At 34.0% G+C, this 20,010-nt stretch overlaps 1 protein-coding gene and 1 pseudogene across 1 annotated transcript; both read left to right on the forward strand.

Moving 5' to 3' along the window:
• Positions 1-5,967: 5,967 nt before the first annotated feature.
• LOC127150696 (protein WHAT'S THIS FACTOR 9, mitochondrial-like) lies at positions 5,968-8,228 on the forward strand. Its single transcript, XM_051089198.1, has 4 exons — positions 5,968-6,049; positions 6,605-7,327; positions 7,369-7,660; positions 8,192-8,228. The coding sequence occupies exons 1-4, from the start codon at positions 5,968-5,970 to the stop codon at positions 8,226-8,228; spliced, it is 1,134 nt and encodes a 377-aa protein (XP_050945155.1).
• Positions 8,229-8,297: 69 nt separating this feature from the next.
• LOC103486187 (probable receptor-like protein kinase At2g42960) lies at positions 8,298-11,601 on the forward strand (annotated as a pseudogene).
• The last annotated feature ends 8,409 nt before the right edge of the window (positions 11,602-20,010 follow it).

The raw sequence follows: 20,010 nt of genomic DNA on the forward strand, positions 1-20,010 counted from the left end.
GAAGAAATGAAGTTGAGGAGATTTGATTCCAACATGAGCAATGGGTTTGCTTTTGAGAGGAGTAAGAGGATAAAGACCATCGACACTTAGACCTTGATGCAAAATGTGGCCCGTAGTTATGTGTTGAATTTTAAAGGAGTTAGCATCAAAGATAATAGAACAATTATTATCAAGATATAATTGATGAATAGAGAGCAAATTTGTGGATATATGAGGAACATATAGAAGTTTGACAAATTAAAGGAAGAATTTGGTGAGTAAGATAGGGTACCACTGCTTGTGTGAGATATGGGAAGGTTGTGTCCATTACCAACTGTGATGTTTTCCTCTCCATTGTATATTCATTTGCTATGAACAAATTCTCAAAGTCAGAAGTTTTAACATCAACATTACAGCAACTGGAATCAACCAGCCAAGGAGAAGAATGATTATTCTGATTGTTGAAATATTGATGTTTTTGAGTTGCAACTGTGGTTGCTTGTTAATGACATTGATAATAGTAATTCATTCGATTATAACAGTAAAAAGTTGTATGACCAAGCTTGTACAAACTTGGCATATAACAGAGTTTTCTTTATCTGTCATGGAAATTGTTGAAGTCCCTTTCCACGACCAAAACATGAATGAGATCCATTATTACCACGACCAAAACCTCTTCCTTGACCATTGGTTATGACAACGATCTCTTCCTCTAGTGTTTGATTTATTTGTTGAAAATTAAACATGTTTAATGAATAAGTTATATGTGCATGAGAGTCGAGAAATTAAAGGATGTGAGAGTTAAAATGTTAGAGTTAATTTAGTAAGAGTTTCACCTTAGTTAATGTAGGATGTAATTTGTTATATTTAATTGTGATAAGCGTTATTCTCATGACAATCCTATAAATAGGATTGAAATGTTGTAATCTAAATCATCCAAGTGTGAGTTTTATACACATAAAAAGTCTTCTAATAAGTTTTTTTTCCTCTCAAATATTCTATTTGGTGATTATTTATTTGGGGTGTTCATCACACGCTTCCAACAAAGTGGTATCAGAGCTTGAGTTTGGAGTTTAAAAAATTGTTTTTGCAAATGGAAAACATCAATTTAGTTCCCTTCCAAGTACCTCGACTTACGAAAGAAAATTATAGTAGTTGGTGTATTCGAATGAAAGCTCTACTTGATTCATAAGATGTGTGGGACATTGTTAGTAATGATTATAAAGAACCAGAAAGTGATGCAGCTTTGAATCAAGCTCAACGAGAAGCTTTACAAAATACAAAGAAAAAAGATCAAAAGGCTTTCACCGTCATTTATCAAGCCATTGATGATTCCGATTTTGAGAAAATTTTTGGAGCAACTATTGCATATCAAGCATGGCAAATTTTGAAGAATACGTATAAATGAGTAGATCAAGTCAAGAAGGTTCACCTTCAAAAATTGAGAGGTGATTATGAATCACTACATATGAAGGAGTCTGAATCGTTTTCATATTATACTTCAAGATTGCTAGAAGTAGTAAATGAAATGAAAAGATTTGGTGAGACAATAAGCGATGAGCAAGTAGTAGAAAATATACTCTACTCATTGGATGAAAAATTTAATTTCATCGTTGTAGCTATTGAAGAATCAAAGGATTTGAGTACAATGTCCATTGATCAACTTATGGGTTCTTTACAAGCCCTTGAAGAGAAGCTTCTTAAGAAGAACAAGCAGATGGCTGAGCAACTTTTTCAGTCAAAGTTGAAATTAAAAGACAAGGAAGACATCCTAGAAAAAGGCAATCGAGGTCGAGGACGTGGTGGTAATCGTAGACGTGGAGATCGAGGTCGAGGAAGCTATAGTCAAAGAAAATTTGATAAGAGTAATTTAAACTCAAATTCATCAAAAGGTCAAGGAAGACAACATTATTCGAGGTCAAGTAGAGAAAGATCAAATAATGACAGAAGGTATAAAAAAGACAGGTTGAATGTTATATAATTGTCATAAATTTGGGCATTATTCTTAGGAATGCAGAAATAAAGTTGAAGAAAATGCAAATTATGCTGAGAAAGATGAAGAAAGCGGTGATTCCTCATTGTTTCTAGCATGCAAAGGTGCAAAAACATGTGAAAACAGTGCATGGTATCTCGATAGTGGTGCAAGTAATCACATGTGTGGAAGTAAATCAATGTTCGTGGAGTTTGATGAATTTGTTGGTGGTGATATCGTATTTGGTGATGCCACAAAAATTCCAGTTAAAGGAAAAGGTAAAATGTTGATCAATTTGAAGAATGGGAAGCATGAGTTTATCGCTAATGTTTATAATGTGCCTAATATGAAGAACAACATTTTGAGTTTGGGACAACTCTTAGAGAAAGGCTATAGTATTTTGATGAAGGATTATAGTCTTTTGATAAGAGATAATCATGACAAAATAATTGCTAAAGTGCAAATGGCGAAAAATAGAATGTTTTTATTAAACATTCAAACTAATGTTGCTAAATGTTTAAAGTTATGTTTGAAAGATCCCAATTGGATTTGGCACTTGAGATTCGGGCATTTGAACTTTGATAGCTTGAGATTATTAGCCAGGAAGGACATGGTGAAAGGGTTACCATATGTCAAACATCCAGATCAACTTTGTGAAGGTTATCTTCATGGCAAACAATCAAGGAAGAGTTTTCCACAAGAATCATCTTCGAGAGCAAAGAGACCAGTGGAGTTAGTTCACACCGATCTTTGTGGACTAATCAAACCAAGTTCTTTTGGTAAGAATAACTATTTCTTATTATTTATTGATGCTTTCACCCGAAAAACTTGGGTTTACTTTGTCAAGGAGAAATCAGAAGTATTTGACATGTTTAAGAGATTTAAAGCTCTTGTTGAAAAAGAAAGTGGTTATTACATTGCTTTGAGATCAGATAGGGGAGGTGAATTCACTTCAAATGAATTCAAAACTTTTTACACAGAAAATAAAATTCGTCGATCTATGACAGTTCCATTTACTCCTCAACAAAATGGTGTTGTTGAAAGGAAGAACCGAACAATAATTAACATGGCTCAAAATATGTTAAAGTGCAAGAAGATGCCAAAAGAATTTTGGGCACAGGTTGTTGAATGTGCAGTGTACTTGTCAAATCGTTCCCCTACTAGAAGCTTATGGAACAAAAGTCCTTAACAAGCATGGACAGGAAGAAAACCGTCCATTGCTCATTTGATAGTATTCAGATGCATGACTTATTCGCATATACCTGATCAAAAGCGTAGTAAGCTTGATGATAAAAATGAGAAATATGTTTTTGTTGGCTATGATGCAAGCTCAAAATGCTACAAGCTTTATAATCCTATTACAAAGAAGACGATCGTAAGTAGAGATGTTGTGTTTAATGAATAAGCATCATGGAATTGGAATAACGAACCAGAAGATTACAAATTTTTGTTTTTTCCCGACGATCATGATGAGCCTAGTGACATTGCTTCTCCATCAACAACACCAACATCGCCAATTACTCAACAACAAAGCACATCTTCATCATCTGCAAGTTCAAGTGAAGGGCCTCGTGGCATGAGAAGCTTACGAGACATATATGATGAAACTGAAGAGTTAAGTCAAAGTTTTAATAAACTTACTCTTTTTTGTCTGTTTGGTGACAGTGAACCTCTGAATTTTGAAGAAGCTTTGCAAAATGACAAATGGAAGATTGCTATGGATGAAGAGATAAAAGCCATAAAAAAGAATGATACTTAGGAACTTTCTACTCTTCCAAATGGAAAGAAAGTAGTATGTGTCAAATAGGTGTTCAAGATAAAAAGAAATGAAAAGGGAGAAGTGGAGAGATACAAAATAAAATTAGTTGCAAAAGGATATTCTCAAAGAAAAGACATTAATTACTTCTTAAGTATTTGCTCCCGTTGTTCTTTTGGAAACCATAAGCTTGTTAATTGCTTTTGCTACTTAAAATAATTGGAAGATCTTTCAGATGGACGTCAAATCAGCATTTTTGAATGGATATCTAGAAGAAGAAGTCTACTTAGAACAACCTCCTGGTTATTCTGTGAAAGACCAAGGGGATAAAGTTCTAAAATTGAAGAAGGCATTATACAAATTGAAACAAGCACCAAGAATGTGGAATAGCAGAATCAATAAATATTGTTCCTTGATAATGGGTATTTGAGGTGTCCTTATGAACATTCTCTTTATATTAAGGCGCATGGTCATGAAGATATTTTGGTGGTTTGTTTGTACGTGGATGACTTAATTTTTACAGGAAATTGTGCAAGTATGTTTAAATATCTCAAGAAGGCGATGACCCAAGAATTTGAAATGACAGATATAGAACTGATGTCATATAATCTTGGCATTAAGGTGAAGCAGTCAGAGGAAGATATTTTCATATCTCAAGAATGATATACTAGAGAAATTCTAGAGAAGTTCAATATGATCAATTCTAAGCCTGTCACAACTTCGATTGAAACTGGGACCAAATTGTTCAAACATGAAGAAGGAGATGATGTTGATCCTTCATATTTCAAAAGTTTGGTTGGGAGTTTGAGATACTTGACTTGCACACGACTAGATATTCTTTTCAGTGTTGGATTGGTGAGTCAATTTATGGAATCTCCTACAACTACTCATTTGAAAGTGGCAAAGAGAATTCTTCGTTACCTGAAAGGTACGCTTGGCTCTGAGTTGTTTTATTTTTCATCTAAAGAATTCAAGCTTGAAGGCTATTGTGAGAGTGACTGGGCTGGAGATACTAATGATTGAAAGAGCACTAATGGATATGTTTTCTTCATTGGTAATACTGCATTTACTTGGAGTTCTAAGAAGCAACCTATTGTGACATTATCCTCTTGTGAGGCAGAATACGTTGCTGCAGCTTCATGTGTTTGTCATGCAATTTGATTAAGAAATTTGTTAAAGACAGTTGGAATTTTGCAAGATGATCTAACTGTGATCAATGTAGACAATAAGTCAAACAATTGCTTTAACAAAGAATCCTGTGTTCCATGATCGTAGCAAACACATTGATACAAGATTTCACTTCATTAGAGATTGTATTTTAAGGAAGGAGGTTCAAGTTGAATATGTGAAGACTGAAGATCAAATTGCAGATATTTTCACAAAGCCACTCAAAGTTAATGTGTTTAACAACTTAAGAACTTAGCTTGGAGTTTAAAAAATATATATATATGTTTAAGGGAGGATGTTGAAAATTAAACATATTTTATGAATAAGTTATATGTGCATGAGAGTTAAGAAATTAAACGATGTGAGAGTTAACATGTTAAGAGTTAATTTAAACTTAGTTAAATGTAGGATTTAATTTGTTATATTTAATTGTGATAAGAGTTATTCTCATGACAATCTTATAAATAGGATTGAAATGTTGTAATATAAATCATCCAAGTGAGAATTGAATACACATAAAAAGTCTTCCAATAAGTCTTTTTTTCCTCTCAAATATTCTATTTGGGGATTATTTATTTGGGGTGTTCATAACGCGCTTCCAACATTATTTAGAAAGAATTTGGACAAGAAGTGTGGTTGGACTTCGAGGTGGCTGTAAACATAACCGTAGGTTTTAAGGAGATATCTTCTTGTTTGAACTGTTTACCCATGGCAGTTTCTTCGGATCCCATCAAAGTATGTAGTTCAGTGAATGTGATTGACTGTGACCTAGTTCTCATTGACATGTGGAAGGTGTTGTATTTATGGGGAGTATTTAGTGCATAACTCAATAGATTTTAATCATCAAGAGTAAAAAAGTTTGCTACTGTGTCCTTATTTTCCTTGATTGGTTTAACATATGAATCAATCTAATTTCTTCGAAATTGACTAAAGACCTATTTTGAGAGTCGCAATATTTGATTGAGAACTTGAGAAATAATGCTTTTTAAGGGTAGTCCATACCTCATATGCAAATGTGCAACCAACAATGTAAGTGAAGGCTTCAGGAAATAAGGTAGCGTTGATCAACATCATGAGTGCATTATCTTTAGCAATGGTAGGTGAGGGTATAAGTGTATTTATCGAAGTGGATTCAGTCGTTGCAGATGACGATGGATTTGTGATTCGTATAGAAGGTGCAGGATTAGATCCATGACCGAAATTGGAGAGTTTGTGTGCTCTCCATGTTAAGGAAAATTGGAACTTTCAAAGAACATTATTTGAAGAATCAAGTCTGATTGAGATGAGATTGCAAATTTTCATCAGAAGAAAAAGCAAAGATGAAGTTCCTTCGATAAACTCTTTGATGAGGAAGCCATGGATTGGGGGAGAAGAAAGAGAAGAAAAAAGTTTATGAACAAAGGAGGAGATTGTGATGTGAGTCTATATGCTCTGATACCGTTATTTTTAGAATTTGTGAAGTAATTTCTCATTCACTCTTTTATTTATTTTTGTGTAATTATAGTAACTCATTCTTAACAGACTCACAACAGAATAATAAAAACTAAACTAATCTCAACAATATAACTGATAACAGATACTACAAAATTTCAGTCTGCCTTCAATCCATTCACCATATACATAATATATATGGTTGAATTTGAAGATGGACGGACAAAATTCAAGCAATGCTCAATAATTTTTAAAACTCTTTATGTAATAGCTTAAGTAATAAGATTTTATAAAATCAGAGCCATCTAAGTCTGTTCCAGTTTCCGTCAAAACTCAAAAAAGGGAAATTCTAAGAATTTCAACTCGTCCTATTGATTTGAACAGAAAATATCCTTCCATTTTTGAAGAATTTCTTCCTAGAGACATTGGAATTCAACCTCATGTCAAGCTAACCTCTAAAGTTCTTGAACTTGATGCAGAACAACTAATGTATCAAACTTCAACTTGTAGACAATTAGCTGCAGATCGACTTGTGAAACTCTTAATGTTATCAAGAGTTAATAAAGTAACTGTAAGTGTCGTTGATCAATTGAAATGGGACTTGGGTCTTCCTAAAGATTATGTTCAAAGTATAGTTCCTGATTTTCCAGATTACTTCAAAGTTGTAGGACATCAAAATTTTGCATCTGGATTAGGTGATACGCGGGTATTGGAATTGGTATGTTGGAACAATGAATTGACCACTTCAGTTGTAGAGAAGATGGCTGCAAAAGTAAAGTTTGATACATATAAAGGAATGCATATTACTTTTCCTATGAAATACTCGAACGGTTTTGAGATGGATAAGTTCAAGAAATGGGTGGATGAGTGGCAAAAGCTACCTTACATCTCTCCCTATGAAAATGCATCACATCTTTCTCCTAATAATGATGAATCTGAAAAGTGGACTGTTGCGATTTTACATGAGCTTCTTCATATGCTTGTCACGAAGAAGACTGAGAAGGAAAATATATTGTGTATAGGTGAGTATTTTGGTTTAAGAGAGCATTGCTTCACCATCTAGGGATATTCTACATATCAAGTAAGGCTGGAACCTACATGGTTGTCTTGAAAGAGGGGTATAAAAGGGGTTCCGTGGTTGAGAGTAATCCTTTGATGAACATTAGAAACAAGTACCTTCACCTTATGAACATAGTGGAGGAAGACAAACAACAAGCAAGCATATCGGTACTCGCCAACAGAAGCAAAAACAGAAAGAAAGGTCAGATGATGCAGCCCGAGAACATAATGAAGCTGAATTACTCAACTCCTCGGATGATGAAGATGAAGATGAAAATACTTCTAGTCGTCGTAATGTTCGTGCTGACCAGAGAGACCACGTCAATGTTAACTCTATTTGACTTTCGCTTTTGCATGATTCTTTTGCTTATGCTTATTTTGAAACCTATTAGACTTTTTTTTTCAATAGATTTACTTCTTTTGATTTCTTGATTGGTGGTTTATTACTATGGGTTTTCTTCTATAACGGGGCATTGGATTTATTTTGCTTTCTTAGTCATCATGACTTGTACATAAGAGTATCATATGGGCTTTGTTTGGAAAGAACAGAATCCAGTTGAATGCCCAATGAAGATGTAAAGCATTTTCCTTAACCGTCTTATTTTCCCTTTTTCTTTGTTCTATTAACTGGATTTTTGCAACATATTTTAAGGATTTGTCAAGGAAATTGCAATCTTTCATGGATTTTGCTTGTTTTGTAATTTTTGTTTTCGATGACTCTCTAACTGTGAAGAAATTTGAGTAATCTGTGTTACTGATACTAAATTCTCTCAGGAATCTCTTACCTATAATTTGAAACTGCATGATGCCTTTTATCTATTTATCAGGTTAAAATGTCTTGATTTATCTGTGGCTGGAACTTAGGGGCCTGACGCTCATAGTTTTGCCATCTTGAGGATCAGCCGTCTTTGGAAGTAGTAGTACTTTGAATATATGTCAAAGAAAACACCCTTCTTTGGTTTGTCCCTATGGGTTTTGATCTGCTTATGTGTTTGTGCATTTATTGTTTTGATTCTTGGTATCTTATCTGTATGGGTGATGTTTCGAAGACAAACAAGGAGATCCCTAGAAAACTTCTTTATTTCTCAAATACCAAATGTCTCAAAGGATATTAAGGTGGACGGAATCACTACTCAATCCGCTGACCACAATCATCTTATATTTCTATTAATGATAAATCAAGTGAGAAGAATGTAGAGAAGATGATTGGTCATTTGGGTATGAGCAAGTCTAGTGATCCTGATAACATGAGCCAATGCAGCTTCAATTATCATCATGAATGGGTTTTTAGCTCACATTCAGGAGAAGAAGGAAGCTCTGGTACTGTTAGAAAACAGTCTTCAATGTCATATGGAGGGAATAGAGGCCTTGTGACTACCACTCCTCTCGTTGGCTTGCCTGAAATTTCACATCTTGGTTGGGGTCATTGGTTTACACTCAGGGATCTAGAATTTACCACAAATCGTTTTGCTGCAGACAATGTGCTTGGTGAAGGAGGTTATGGGGTTGTCTATAAAGGCAGACTGATAAATGGAATTGAGATTGCTGAGAAGAAACTTTTCATTAATCTGTAAAGAATTTAGGAGTTTGAAACATTAATTGTACTATTGTATTGATGATTGTTCTTTTCAAGTTTAAGTTGCTTCTATATAGGGGACAAGCAGAGAGAATTTAAAGTTGAAGTGGAGGCCATTGAGAAAAAAGATGGAGCGTTCGAATTGGTGAATTATCCTATTGCTTATGTGGTGGGCTTAGGTCAGTATGTTTAACATTCCTTACCATCAATTGAACTCCTTGTTTGCTTGTTTAGATGCTTTGAATCTGGGTCTGGCTCTGCTTTTACTTTTCATCTCATATTACAACTCTAGTTCTCTTGATGCTCTTGTCTGAGGTTTAGTTTGGCCACAATGCAGCCTAAACTTTATATAGGAAGAGACATATGCATGAAGACATGTTCTCATTACTGAAGTAAGTATACCTTTATGTATTAATTCCTTTACTTCCAATTTATCACAAGGATTGAGGGAAGTTCCACTCAAGTGCTGCTACAGTTGTAGCATTGCAAATTGTGACTACGATTTTAGGTTAAGGATCTTATGCTAGGTTGCTTTTTGGTTATTTGAGTTTTCTGCTTTGGTATCTTTTCCCCTTTGCATTACTTGTTTTGTTGACAAAACTTTCTTGGGTTCAGGTACTCACTGTTTTGGATTCTGCTGCTAATCAATAAGCTAGCATTCAACTACTATGTAAAGGTGATTTTCCCATCAATCATTAATTTGGTTTTAGTATCTTACTGATATCATAAATACTATTAATCTATTTGTTTTTTTTTCTTTTTTGCTTTTGTATTTAAATAGGAATACTTGTAAAATACCGAGAGTCAATGCAAATAGTAACTTATAGGAAATGAGTTTAGGTTATGGTGCCACCCATTTAGAATTTAACATTTTATTAGTTTTTTTACCACCAAATATAGTAGAATCAAATACTTTCTTGTGAGACTAATTGAGGTACATTTGGTAGCCATCCATTGAGGATTCAACATCCTATTTGTTCTTTTGGCAACCAACATATAGACTTGTAAGTACATACAACCATTAACATTCTTTCTAGCTTATGGATTTTCTTCATGCTCTTCTCAATAAATTTTTACTCAAATTGGATAAATCCTTTTAATAAATTTGGATCCTTTTAATAGCTCTGGTTCCTTGACTGAATAAGTTATACATTGAAGATTGATTGCTTTGCATCCATTACAATTATTTGGAATGGGGCTCAGAAAAAGTTATACGATCTTGTTTGTCATTCCTTCATTAACTATTAATTAACTACTCTTTATATACCATGTGATATTTTCTATTATTTAACTTTTAGTGAATGACTAGTTCCATCATCAAATAGAGATTCAAAGGGAAAGAACTTGATACCGTAAAAAACTAATGATCATAACATTACTTAGAGGTTGAGTAATTGGTCAAATAATGTCAAATTTCTAAAATGTCTTTTTTAAGAATAGTTTAACTTGTTTAGTGCGTTCTAATTCTATCTAAGGAGGCTATACGTTCAGCTTATAATTAATGACTTCTAGCCATTACTCTAGTTATTCATTTTGTTGTATAAAATGTACTCTTCCATCACAGGATGAATCACTAGTAAGGAAGAATGTCACCAACTCCTTTCATGTGTGGAATGAGTTCATACTAACTATGCGCCAAGAGGACCTGATCAGTAATAGGTCATCACCTCAATCAAGTTCAATTGATATAAAAATTGGAAGATCCCTACATTTCTTTTGACTCGAACTTTCATGCAGGGATAGAGATTTACTACTTGTTCCATATTCTTCAAACGATGTCTCAGTAGTCCAATGGCCTCCTTTCTTGCTTGCTAGTAAGGTATAAAAAGATCCTTGAAGACTTGTAAGAAAACTATTTAGGTGACTTACTTCACTTTCTGCTAATTATACGTTAGATTCCAATAGCATTGGATATGGCAAAAGTCTTTAAAAGGAAAGGAAGATGCTGATCACTTATTCAGGAAGATTAAAAGTAATGATTGTATGTATTCTGCAGTAATAGAATGCTATGAGACACTCAGGGATATAGTAGCTGCACTTTTGAAGGATGAAGAAGACAAGAGGTAAGGCGATCATGATATCATATTCAACGTTTTATTTTTATATAGTCTCAATACTGCCTTTCCTGCTATCACTTCTCAGGATAAATTGATATTTTCTTTTATAAAACAGAATTGTGTGGGATATTTGCCACGAAGTAGAACTTAGCATACATCAGCAAAAATTCTTAAGCAACTTCAGGATGAGTGGTCTTCCTTCGCTTAGTGAGAAACTAGAGAAATTTTTAAAACTTTTGGTGGTATGTGTCTATTGTATTAAAAACAATGTTACCGACGATGATGGTACCTTTGATAGACTGATGGCATGAACTTGATTAACTGTGTACATTTAATCAAGTATTTTCTTTGACAGCGTGATGGTGAAAATGAAGTTGGTGGGTCACAAATTATCAATGTTCTTCAGGACATCTTTGAGATTATCATGCAGGATGTCATGGCCAATGGCTCTCAGTAAGTCTTTTGAAGTATAAGTACACGTAAACATTAAAACACTGTCTTCCAATATAATGAAGTTTGTTTGATATTCTTGTATGTGTATAACCCTATTTTCAATGCAAGAATTCTTGGAGCAGATGAAGACCCAAATGATAACTCTGATTGAGAAGGGGTAGAGGTTTGAGAATATTAACATAGACCTTACACAAATCAAAACATGGATAGAAAAGGTTTTCTTAGCTATCCATTAAGCTTTTTGATGTTATTTTCTTTATATGTCATCTAAAAATGAGGGTTTATACCATATTGTTTTTGTTAAGAGGTTAGGCTTTCTTTGCTTTTAACTGTCAAAGAATCTACAATTAATGTGCCTCAAAACTTGGATGCCCGTTGGCGTATCACGTTCTTTGTGAATTTCTTATTTAGGAAAGAGAAAGGTTTTGTAAATACATAAGCATAAAAAAAAAATTGATTTCCAATACCAAAATATAAAGAAGATAAATAATTTTTCCGAAGACTATAATATAAACCGGACAAAAAAATGTGCAATTTGATCACGTTCTTCATTCATTTTTATTTCACGAACCGAAAGATCATGTTCTTTATTGATGTACTCATAATTTCTTTTACAGATGTTAAGATGAAGTAGATTTAGCAGAGAGAAACATTTGTAAACCCCTATATTTAAATATATATATAAATACACAGTGAAAAAAATATTATCAAAGTATTTAAAAATAAAAATAAAAACAAAAAAGAACGATGGAGTGAAAAATAGATAGTAAAAAGGAATAAAAAAATAGAGAAAGAAAAATAGATATTTGGGAGAGTTTGTTCGTTAAACACCAAATAAATATTTAAACACCAAATAAACATTTATTTTAAAATTTGGTTGCATGTGTTTTTTCTAAAATGATTTATTTCATAATCACATTTTTTTAAAAATCATTTCAAACCAACGCAAACACCTTAATTTAACTTAAAATGAATTATTTTAAAAATTAAACACTTCAAAAATCCATCCAAACATATCATTGATACCTTGAAATGATTTTTTTGTCCTGTGTGCAATTTTTCTTTGTTATTAAAGAAAAATTAAGTTGTGGCTCAAACAATCGGATACCTCCGGAGCAAATAAAAGTTTGCTTGACAACTTAAATAAACCTAACTTTAATACCAAATTCCCCAAAAACCATGCATGAGCTAAACTTGGTTAATTTTCCCTTCCTAAAAAGTTTACTTCTACTTGAAAACCTTAGATGGAACTTAACTTAGGTAATTAGACAATTTACAATTATTATACAAAAAAAAGAAAAAGAAAAAAAGCTTGGGTTAACATAGTCGGAGTCGTATTCAAGTTTAGTGTTGTTGGTGAAGAAAAACGATGATGGATAGAGGTTTCGTGTTGACTATCGCAAGTTGAATCAAGTACTGACGATAGCGGATAATTACTCATTCCAGTTATTGAAGAATTACTCGACAAGTTGCGTGGAGCGATGGTTTTCTATAAGCTAGATCTACGTTTGAGATACTATAAAATTTGGATGAGGGAGAGTGTGATCATATTGAGAAGACAACATTTCGTACTTATGAAGGGTATTACGAATTCCTTGTCATGCCTTTTAATTTAACAAATTCCCTAACAACATTTCAATCATTTATAAATCAAGTTTTTCAACCATTTTTTTAGATACTTTGTTTTGGTGTTTTGGTTATCAGATTAAATAACCAGGAGTAATTTACTTATGATACTTAGTTGACATTCAGAAAAGGTATTTAAATGAATTTTGTGTTCAAAACATTATGTTTAGCAGAAAGATGGACATTCTTTGTTCATTATCAGACAATCACTTATTCATAAACCTCGTGTGGGGTTGATAGATTTCATTTCCCATCTTATGAGAAACCCTTTTCACTCCGCTTAACCCTCTTCAGGGGTGACGACATCCTAGTTTACTGCACATACATCATTGAACATGAGAGTCACTTGGAAGTGGTATTTAGCATCCTCAAGGACAACAAGCTTTTTGCGAACAAGAAAAAATGTGTAATAGGTCACTCAAGAATTCAATATTTGGGACAATAGATATCTAGCAATAGGGTGGAAGTCAATGGAGAGAGCCAACGCAATGGTGAATTGGCCGCAATCTAAAGTTGTATTTGAATTAAAGGGGTTTCTTGGCTTAACCAGATATCATAGGCGTTCCGTAAAAGGATATGGAGACATTGTTGTACCATTTACTAAGTTATTATGAAAAAAATGGTTTTAAATTGGATGAGGAAGCTACAGAATCGTTTGAACGGTTGAACCAAGCTACGGTATCCATCCCGGTGCTGGCACTTTCGAATTTCTCCCTACCATTTACTATCAAAACGGATGCATCAGGCGTGGGATTGGGGGCTGTATTATCTCAAAATGCAAGACCTACTACTTATTTTAGCTACAAGTTGTTGCTTTCGAGCACAAGCCAAGTCCATATACAAAAGAGAGTTGATGGCTACTGTAATGACAATGCAAAAATGGGGGAATTATCTGTAATCCCTAGATCCTACCGTTTATATTTTTTTTTATTAAGTCAAGTTAATTATGCCAATATCACTTTTTGGAGGAATTAAGTAACCTAAGAGTTTAAGGTGGATTTTTATTTTCTTCCTATATTTATCTACGGGGAATTGGGGCTATTTGATAAAATTTAAACTTAAGGAAATAGTGTGCTAAAGCGTTGTTGTAAAGAAAAGGAAATATAAAATTTGTTTAGTATAAGTTGGAGCAAAATTTGTTAATTTTTGAATTTATGTAAGAAAATTATATGGGGGTTGTTTAGGTTTTAAAAATAGGAAATCAAAGTGGTGGTGGTAAACAGGCCTTTAGTAGGGTTAGAGGGCGAAGTAGGAGTTGGCTTAAGGAGGTTTTAAGAGAGATGAGGTGCAGTGGATGGTGTTTCTTTTTTAAAAACAAAAGGAAGTGTTGGTGTGACCTTTTCTCACGAGAAAACATCAACTTTTTTCAGCTAAATTACATAGAGAGGTGTTGGGAAGAAGGAGGGTTGTCAGATAACTGATTTAGATTAAGTTGATGAAATAGAAGAAATATGGAAGCTTGTCTGAAATTCGGATAAATCAGAGACAAGGTTGTATTATAAACATTCCCAGGTGTAGAAAATAAGTTAGGAGCTGAAATTTTGAGGTTAGTAAAATTAAGAGTTAATTTACATTTTTCATGAAGAATGTTGGAGCTAACTCATGTTTGAACTGGCTGGAATTATAGAATATTTAATGTTGCACAGGAATTTGGTTAAATCTGATTAAGGGTTCTTTGGAGTTGATTTAGATCGGTCCAAGGAATTTTCAAGCTCCAAATTCTCAGATTAGTTAGTTAAGAGATTCCCTATGTGTTTTATAAAAAATATTTGGAAAGATTTGGTTAAAAGTTGATGGAATCATCCATGTTTTTGTGTGTGTTGGTTGCTGTCGAAAAACAGGGATGTCCACACCAAAAGACCGTCCATGAGCGCCCATCTGGCATGTGTGTGAGGTGTTATCCACCCAATGTCACAATCGTAACCTTTCAAACATGATTGTACGGCACTTGTTTTTCTTCGTCAACAAGTCAGAAAGTCGCATACAAACTCGCGATATGATATAACATTCCTTCACGTTCTTGAGAAAATTGTTTTATGAAACGTGAGAGAGAAAGGAAATCATTGAAAACATTGAATACTGTCAATTGCAAAGAAAAGCTTAGCTTGCAAAGAGTGCGACAAGGCTTAATCGGGGATTCAACTATTATGTCTCCCCTATAGTATATTTGGAATATTTTTAGCCTTGTCAAGCTTGCATATGAAAATGTCGAAACGTCACACCCTAGCCCGACGATACAAAAAGGAAAGCAATAGACTAGACTATATACAAGACATAAAGACAAAGCGATTTGGTGGTACTTGGGCATGCAACCATAGGCAAACAACGCCTTGGACAAGCATACTCATGACACCCGGCACCCTAAGCTACACACCAACCATCACTTTTTACCCCTATTGGCTCAATTTTGAGTTATTTGAAGTTTGTAAGTGATTCCTAGAACTTTTTTGGATATATAAACCTTAAAATGCATAAATTTGGGTCTCAAGCTAATTTTGGGATAATTTCATATGATTTTGGTATATGTCTTAATCCTAAGTCAATGATAATCTAGGTTCAACAAAACTCAAAGGAATTATGGTAGAAGCTATAAATAATTTATAGAATTTTGGGACGGAAATTTGGTTGGTGTGGTTTAATTTTCAAGTGATCAAACAACGATAGGTGAAGCCTATAAGTCGAGGAATCAAAGTCGTAATTGCGAGTGAAAAGCGATTCAATAAATTATTTCATGATTTTAAGAGTTATCCTTATTAATTATATTTTGTGGGTTTATTCATAAATGTTTATATTGGAAGGTTCATTTATTACAGTAAAACCTGTCACTCACTGGATTGCGAGAGAGTTCCAGGAACCTTGCTCAGACTATCTACCACAACTCCAAAGCATCCACTATTTTTTATGCGTATATTTTGTATGCATGTAAGTGTTAGTCTAGACAATGCATATGTAACGACAGAAGTGAGGGATAGTCTTGTATATAACCTTTGTTTGATAAAAACTGTGTACAATTGTCCATAGAGATTGCTTGGTTTTTCTGTCCTAGTTGATACTGATTCGACATTAGAAGTATATTGATTTTTTCCCAATAATCGAATACTTTTGTCTGTAAATACTGCATATTTGATTCCATCCATAAATTTTCTTTCCTATGAGTTCGAGTCTGTATAAGAATACCAGTTCTTACTGTTCATATGTTATGATATGAATATACAGCGAGAATTTTTCTTGTTGCTCGGCTTCTTCCGCTTTTTATAGTAATACCTTACATCATGAATCTAATAGCTTTGATAGGTATAATAACAGTACTATTTGGAGCTACTTTAGCTCTTGCTCAAAAAGATATTAAGAGAAGTTTAGCCTATTCTACAATGTCTCAATTGGGCTATATGATGTTAGCTTTGGGTATGGGGTCTTATCAGGCTGCTTTATTTCATTTGATTACTCATGTCTTGATAGCCATTGAGGTTGTTTTCGAATGTTTGATTGTATGTTTAATACATGTATATGGGGATGAGAAAGTTGTTAGATAATGGGTGTTGATGTGGAAGTGACATCTATTATCTTCACATTTTCTTTCGGATAGGGAGTGGTTGTCTAAGAGAGGGTGTGATATTATCTATTAGAGAGGAAATTTACAGTTATTTCTAATTAGAATGACCTAAAAATTTTAATTGAACAAAGAGAAGTTCAGTCTCAATTCCAAAGATGGTTGACAAAATTACTTGAATACGATTTCAAGATCTTATACCAACCCGGATTACAAAATAAAGCGGTGGATGCTCTATCAAGGATTGATCATGCAATGGAGTTGAAGGTGATGACATCCCCAAGCATATACAATATCGAAGTGGTTCTGAAGAAAATTGAGAATGGTGAAAAATCGCAAACAATCATTGACATTTTGAAGAAAGATCCAGAGGGTAAGCCTACCTATCAATTGATCGTTGATTGGTTGCTTTATAAGGGAAGGTTAGTCTTTTTAAAAAAACTTCTTCCTTGATTCTGTTGTTGTAAAATACCTTTCATGATTCGGTTTTAGGAGGCCACTCATGGTTCTTAAGGGTGTATAAATGGATGAAGGGAAAATTTCATTGGGTGGGAATGAAAAATGATGTGAAGAAGTATGTGAAGTAGTATGAAGTATGACAACGACCCAAATCGGATGCTCCATCTCCTGTTGGCCTTTTATAGCCACTACCCTTACAAGACTTGATTCTCGAATATTGGACAATGGGTTTCATAGAAGGGTTGCCAAAAGCTGAAGGATTTGATTCTATTATGGTAGTGGTGGATAGACTAAGTAAATTTGCACACTTCATCACCCTTAAACACACCTTTTTACAGCCAACAAATGGCAGCGATTTTTATCGACAAAGTGGTAAGTAAGCATGAAATTCCAAAATCGATAATCACATACCGAGACAAGATCTTTTAAGCAATTTTTTAAAGAGTTGTTTTTGGCTATGGCGACAGTTTTAAAAAGGAGTACTACCTTTCACCCCCAAACGGTCGGTCAGACAGAATGGATAAACTGTTGCTTAAAAATGTATCTCTGTTGTTTTGTAACGAGCAGCCGACAAAGCGAAATAAATGTATACCTTAGGCAGAACTTTCGTATAATACTACTTTCCATGCTTCTTCAAAGATAACTCCTTTTCAAATTGTGTATAGAAGGCCCCCACCTCCAACGGTATCGTATGGAGATAAGAAAACAATTAATAACAATGTTGAGCAGTTGTTTAAGGGCAGAGAATGTGAATTAAAATTCAAAGTCGAAGACAATTTATCTGAAATTGAGGCCTTATAGGCAATAATCTTTTATTAGAAAGCGAAGTGGAGAAGCTTTCCTCCAAACTTTATGGGTCGTACTGAGTGAAAGAGGAAATTGGTGAAGTTGCTTATGGGTTGGAACTACCTATAGAAGCTATTATTCACAATGTATTTCATATTTCCCAACTTAAACTAAAGTTGAGTCAAGCACAACGCGTGCAACACTTCCCACTAACCCTGACTGAGGAACAATGACATGTGAGCTAATTAATGGCTAGTGAAATAGAAAGGATTACTAGACACCAAAGCTACTTGGAAATTGGTTTATGTCATGTCACACCCTGCCCTACAAGCACTTGTGAGACGTTGTATGACCTTGAGCATTTTGACGTGTAAATGCCAAAATGCTTAGCTTGAGGTTCTTAAGCTTTCTTAATCGTTCTAGCTTCTTTAACTCAACTTAGAAATATGCTTTAGGCGATATAACACTTAACACATCACAGTAAGATTGAAAACATTTCCTTATTAACTTTAACCCAACATTCTACAACACTTTACAAGATTACTTAAATACAACACTTAAACTTTAAAAGCAAAACACCTAGCAATCTCTTCTCGCCTATCAGCTTCTCACCATTTCCTTACTTGGTCTTAACGTCTGAAACCTGGAAGGTGAAAACTTAAAATATAAGCCAAAAGACTTAGTGTGGTTTTAAGGAAACCTTTCATAAACACCATTTGTTCACACCAAACACTTAACATCTTTTCACATAAGCATATCATATCGCATAAACATAAATTTTACATAAACACACATTAGTCACAAACACATTCCTTTCACCAAGACCTTGAATCATTCTCTACACAAAGACTCATCATCTTGCGTTTAGGCCACTGAGATGGCCTTTTCATCAACGGTATACGAGAATATCCTAATTCATTTCTTGTTGTCCAGACCAAAGCGCAATACACATCTTTTATGTATTGTCCCGCTTCATTTCACCATGCACATCTTTTATACATGATTGCCTTTATTCTTTATATGCACATAACAGTTAGTTTATTGATAGGAAGAAGACTAATGGTTTGGACACCATTTTACATCATTGGAATCATATAAAACATAACATGAACTTTTCATATAAATTTCTTTGGAAACATTTGCATTGATTAATAATTTCAAATCAACAAGACTTTAAAGAAAAACCTTTTGAACATAAGAAATACTTTGAAGAAAAACACTCGCCAACTTAGAAACTTAGTTTCCTTAGACTCCTCTTGCTTCAAATATTATTCTTCTCGCTCAGCCCTTCCATAGCAGCTTCACTTAGTTAATTCTTTCAGAATTTCAGCAACATAATCATGAACCATGCATCTAACAACAATCCCTTTTATACTAGTCTTACGATAGATTAGTCATGCATAAACTCTTGTTATCATGCCAGCTCCTATTCATACTGGTACATGTGTGAACTTCTTGTTTAACTTAATCATGCTTAGCTTAATCTTCTACACTTGTCCCATTAAACATCCGTAGGAAATTTCTAAAATTTCCTTATTCCTTCTTGCCTAGTCTTTCAACTCGCGAAAAACTTTAAACACATACTAACACTTAACCTTCAAAAGTCTTGTCGAATAACCCCTCTCGCGAACTAACTCAATCACCAACTTCTTATTGCATAGTCTTGCTTCATCGCCTATTGTTAACTTGTATCAAACCTTTCACTCAAAATGCCTACTTCTTATAGTCTAGCCCATGTCAAAACGGTCAAATTTTAGCCCTTCGTAGGTATAGGTCTCACATGCCATGAACCAACAATTCTCTATATTTCACCTAGAGAAAAGGGTGAATTTCGAGCCATGCAATAATGTTAGGCCTCTATGATCCATACCTACACAACACAAGAGTAAATTTGGCAATACACAGAAGGCAACACCTAGGGATATTATTGAAGAGGAGAATAATGGTTAAAAAGCCCACATGAGGTTTGAGTACTTGAAGATTGTTTTGGATTGCCAAAATAGGTTTTATTTTGGAAAAAGTTGCTATGAGCTTTTGAGGGAGAACAAACCAACCTGGTCGAAGGAACTAGAGCTTATATCTTTTATTTTCCTTTGTTGTTGCTTGTTATTTTTTATTCCTGTGTTGATATTTGTGTTA

The sequence above is a fragment of the Cucumis melo genome, chromosome 8, assembly GCF_025177605.1.
Source record: "Cucumis melo cultivar AY chromosome 8, USDA_Cmelo_AY_1.0, whole genome shotgun sequence".
Lineage (NCBI taxonomy): Eukaryota > Viridiplantae > Streptophyta > Magnoliopsida > Cucurbitales > Cucurbitaceae > Cucumis > Cucumis melo.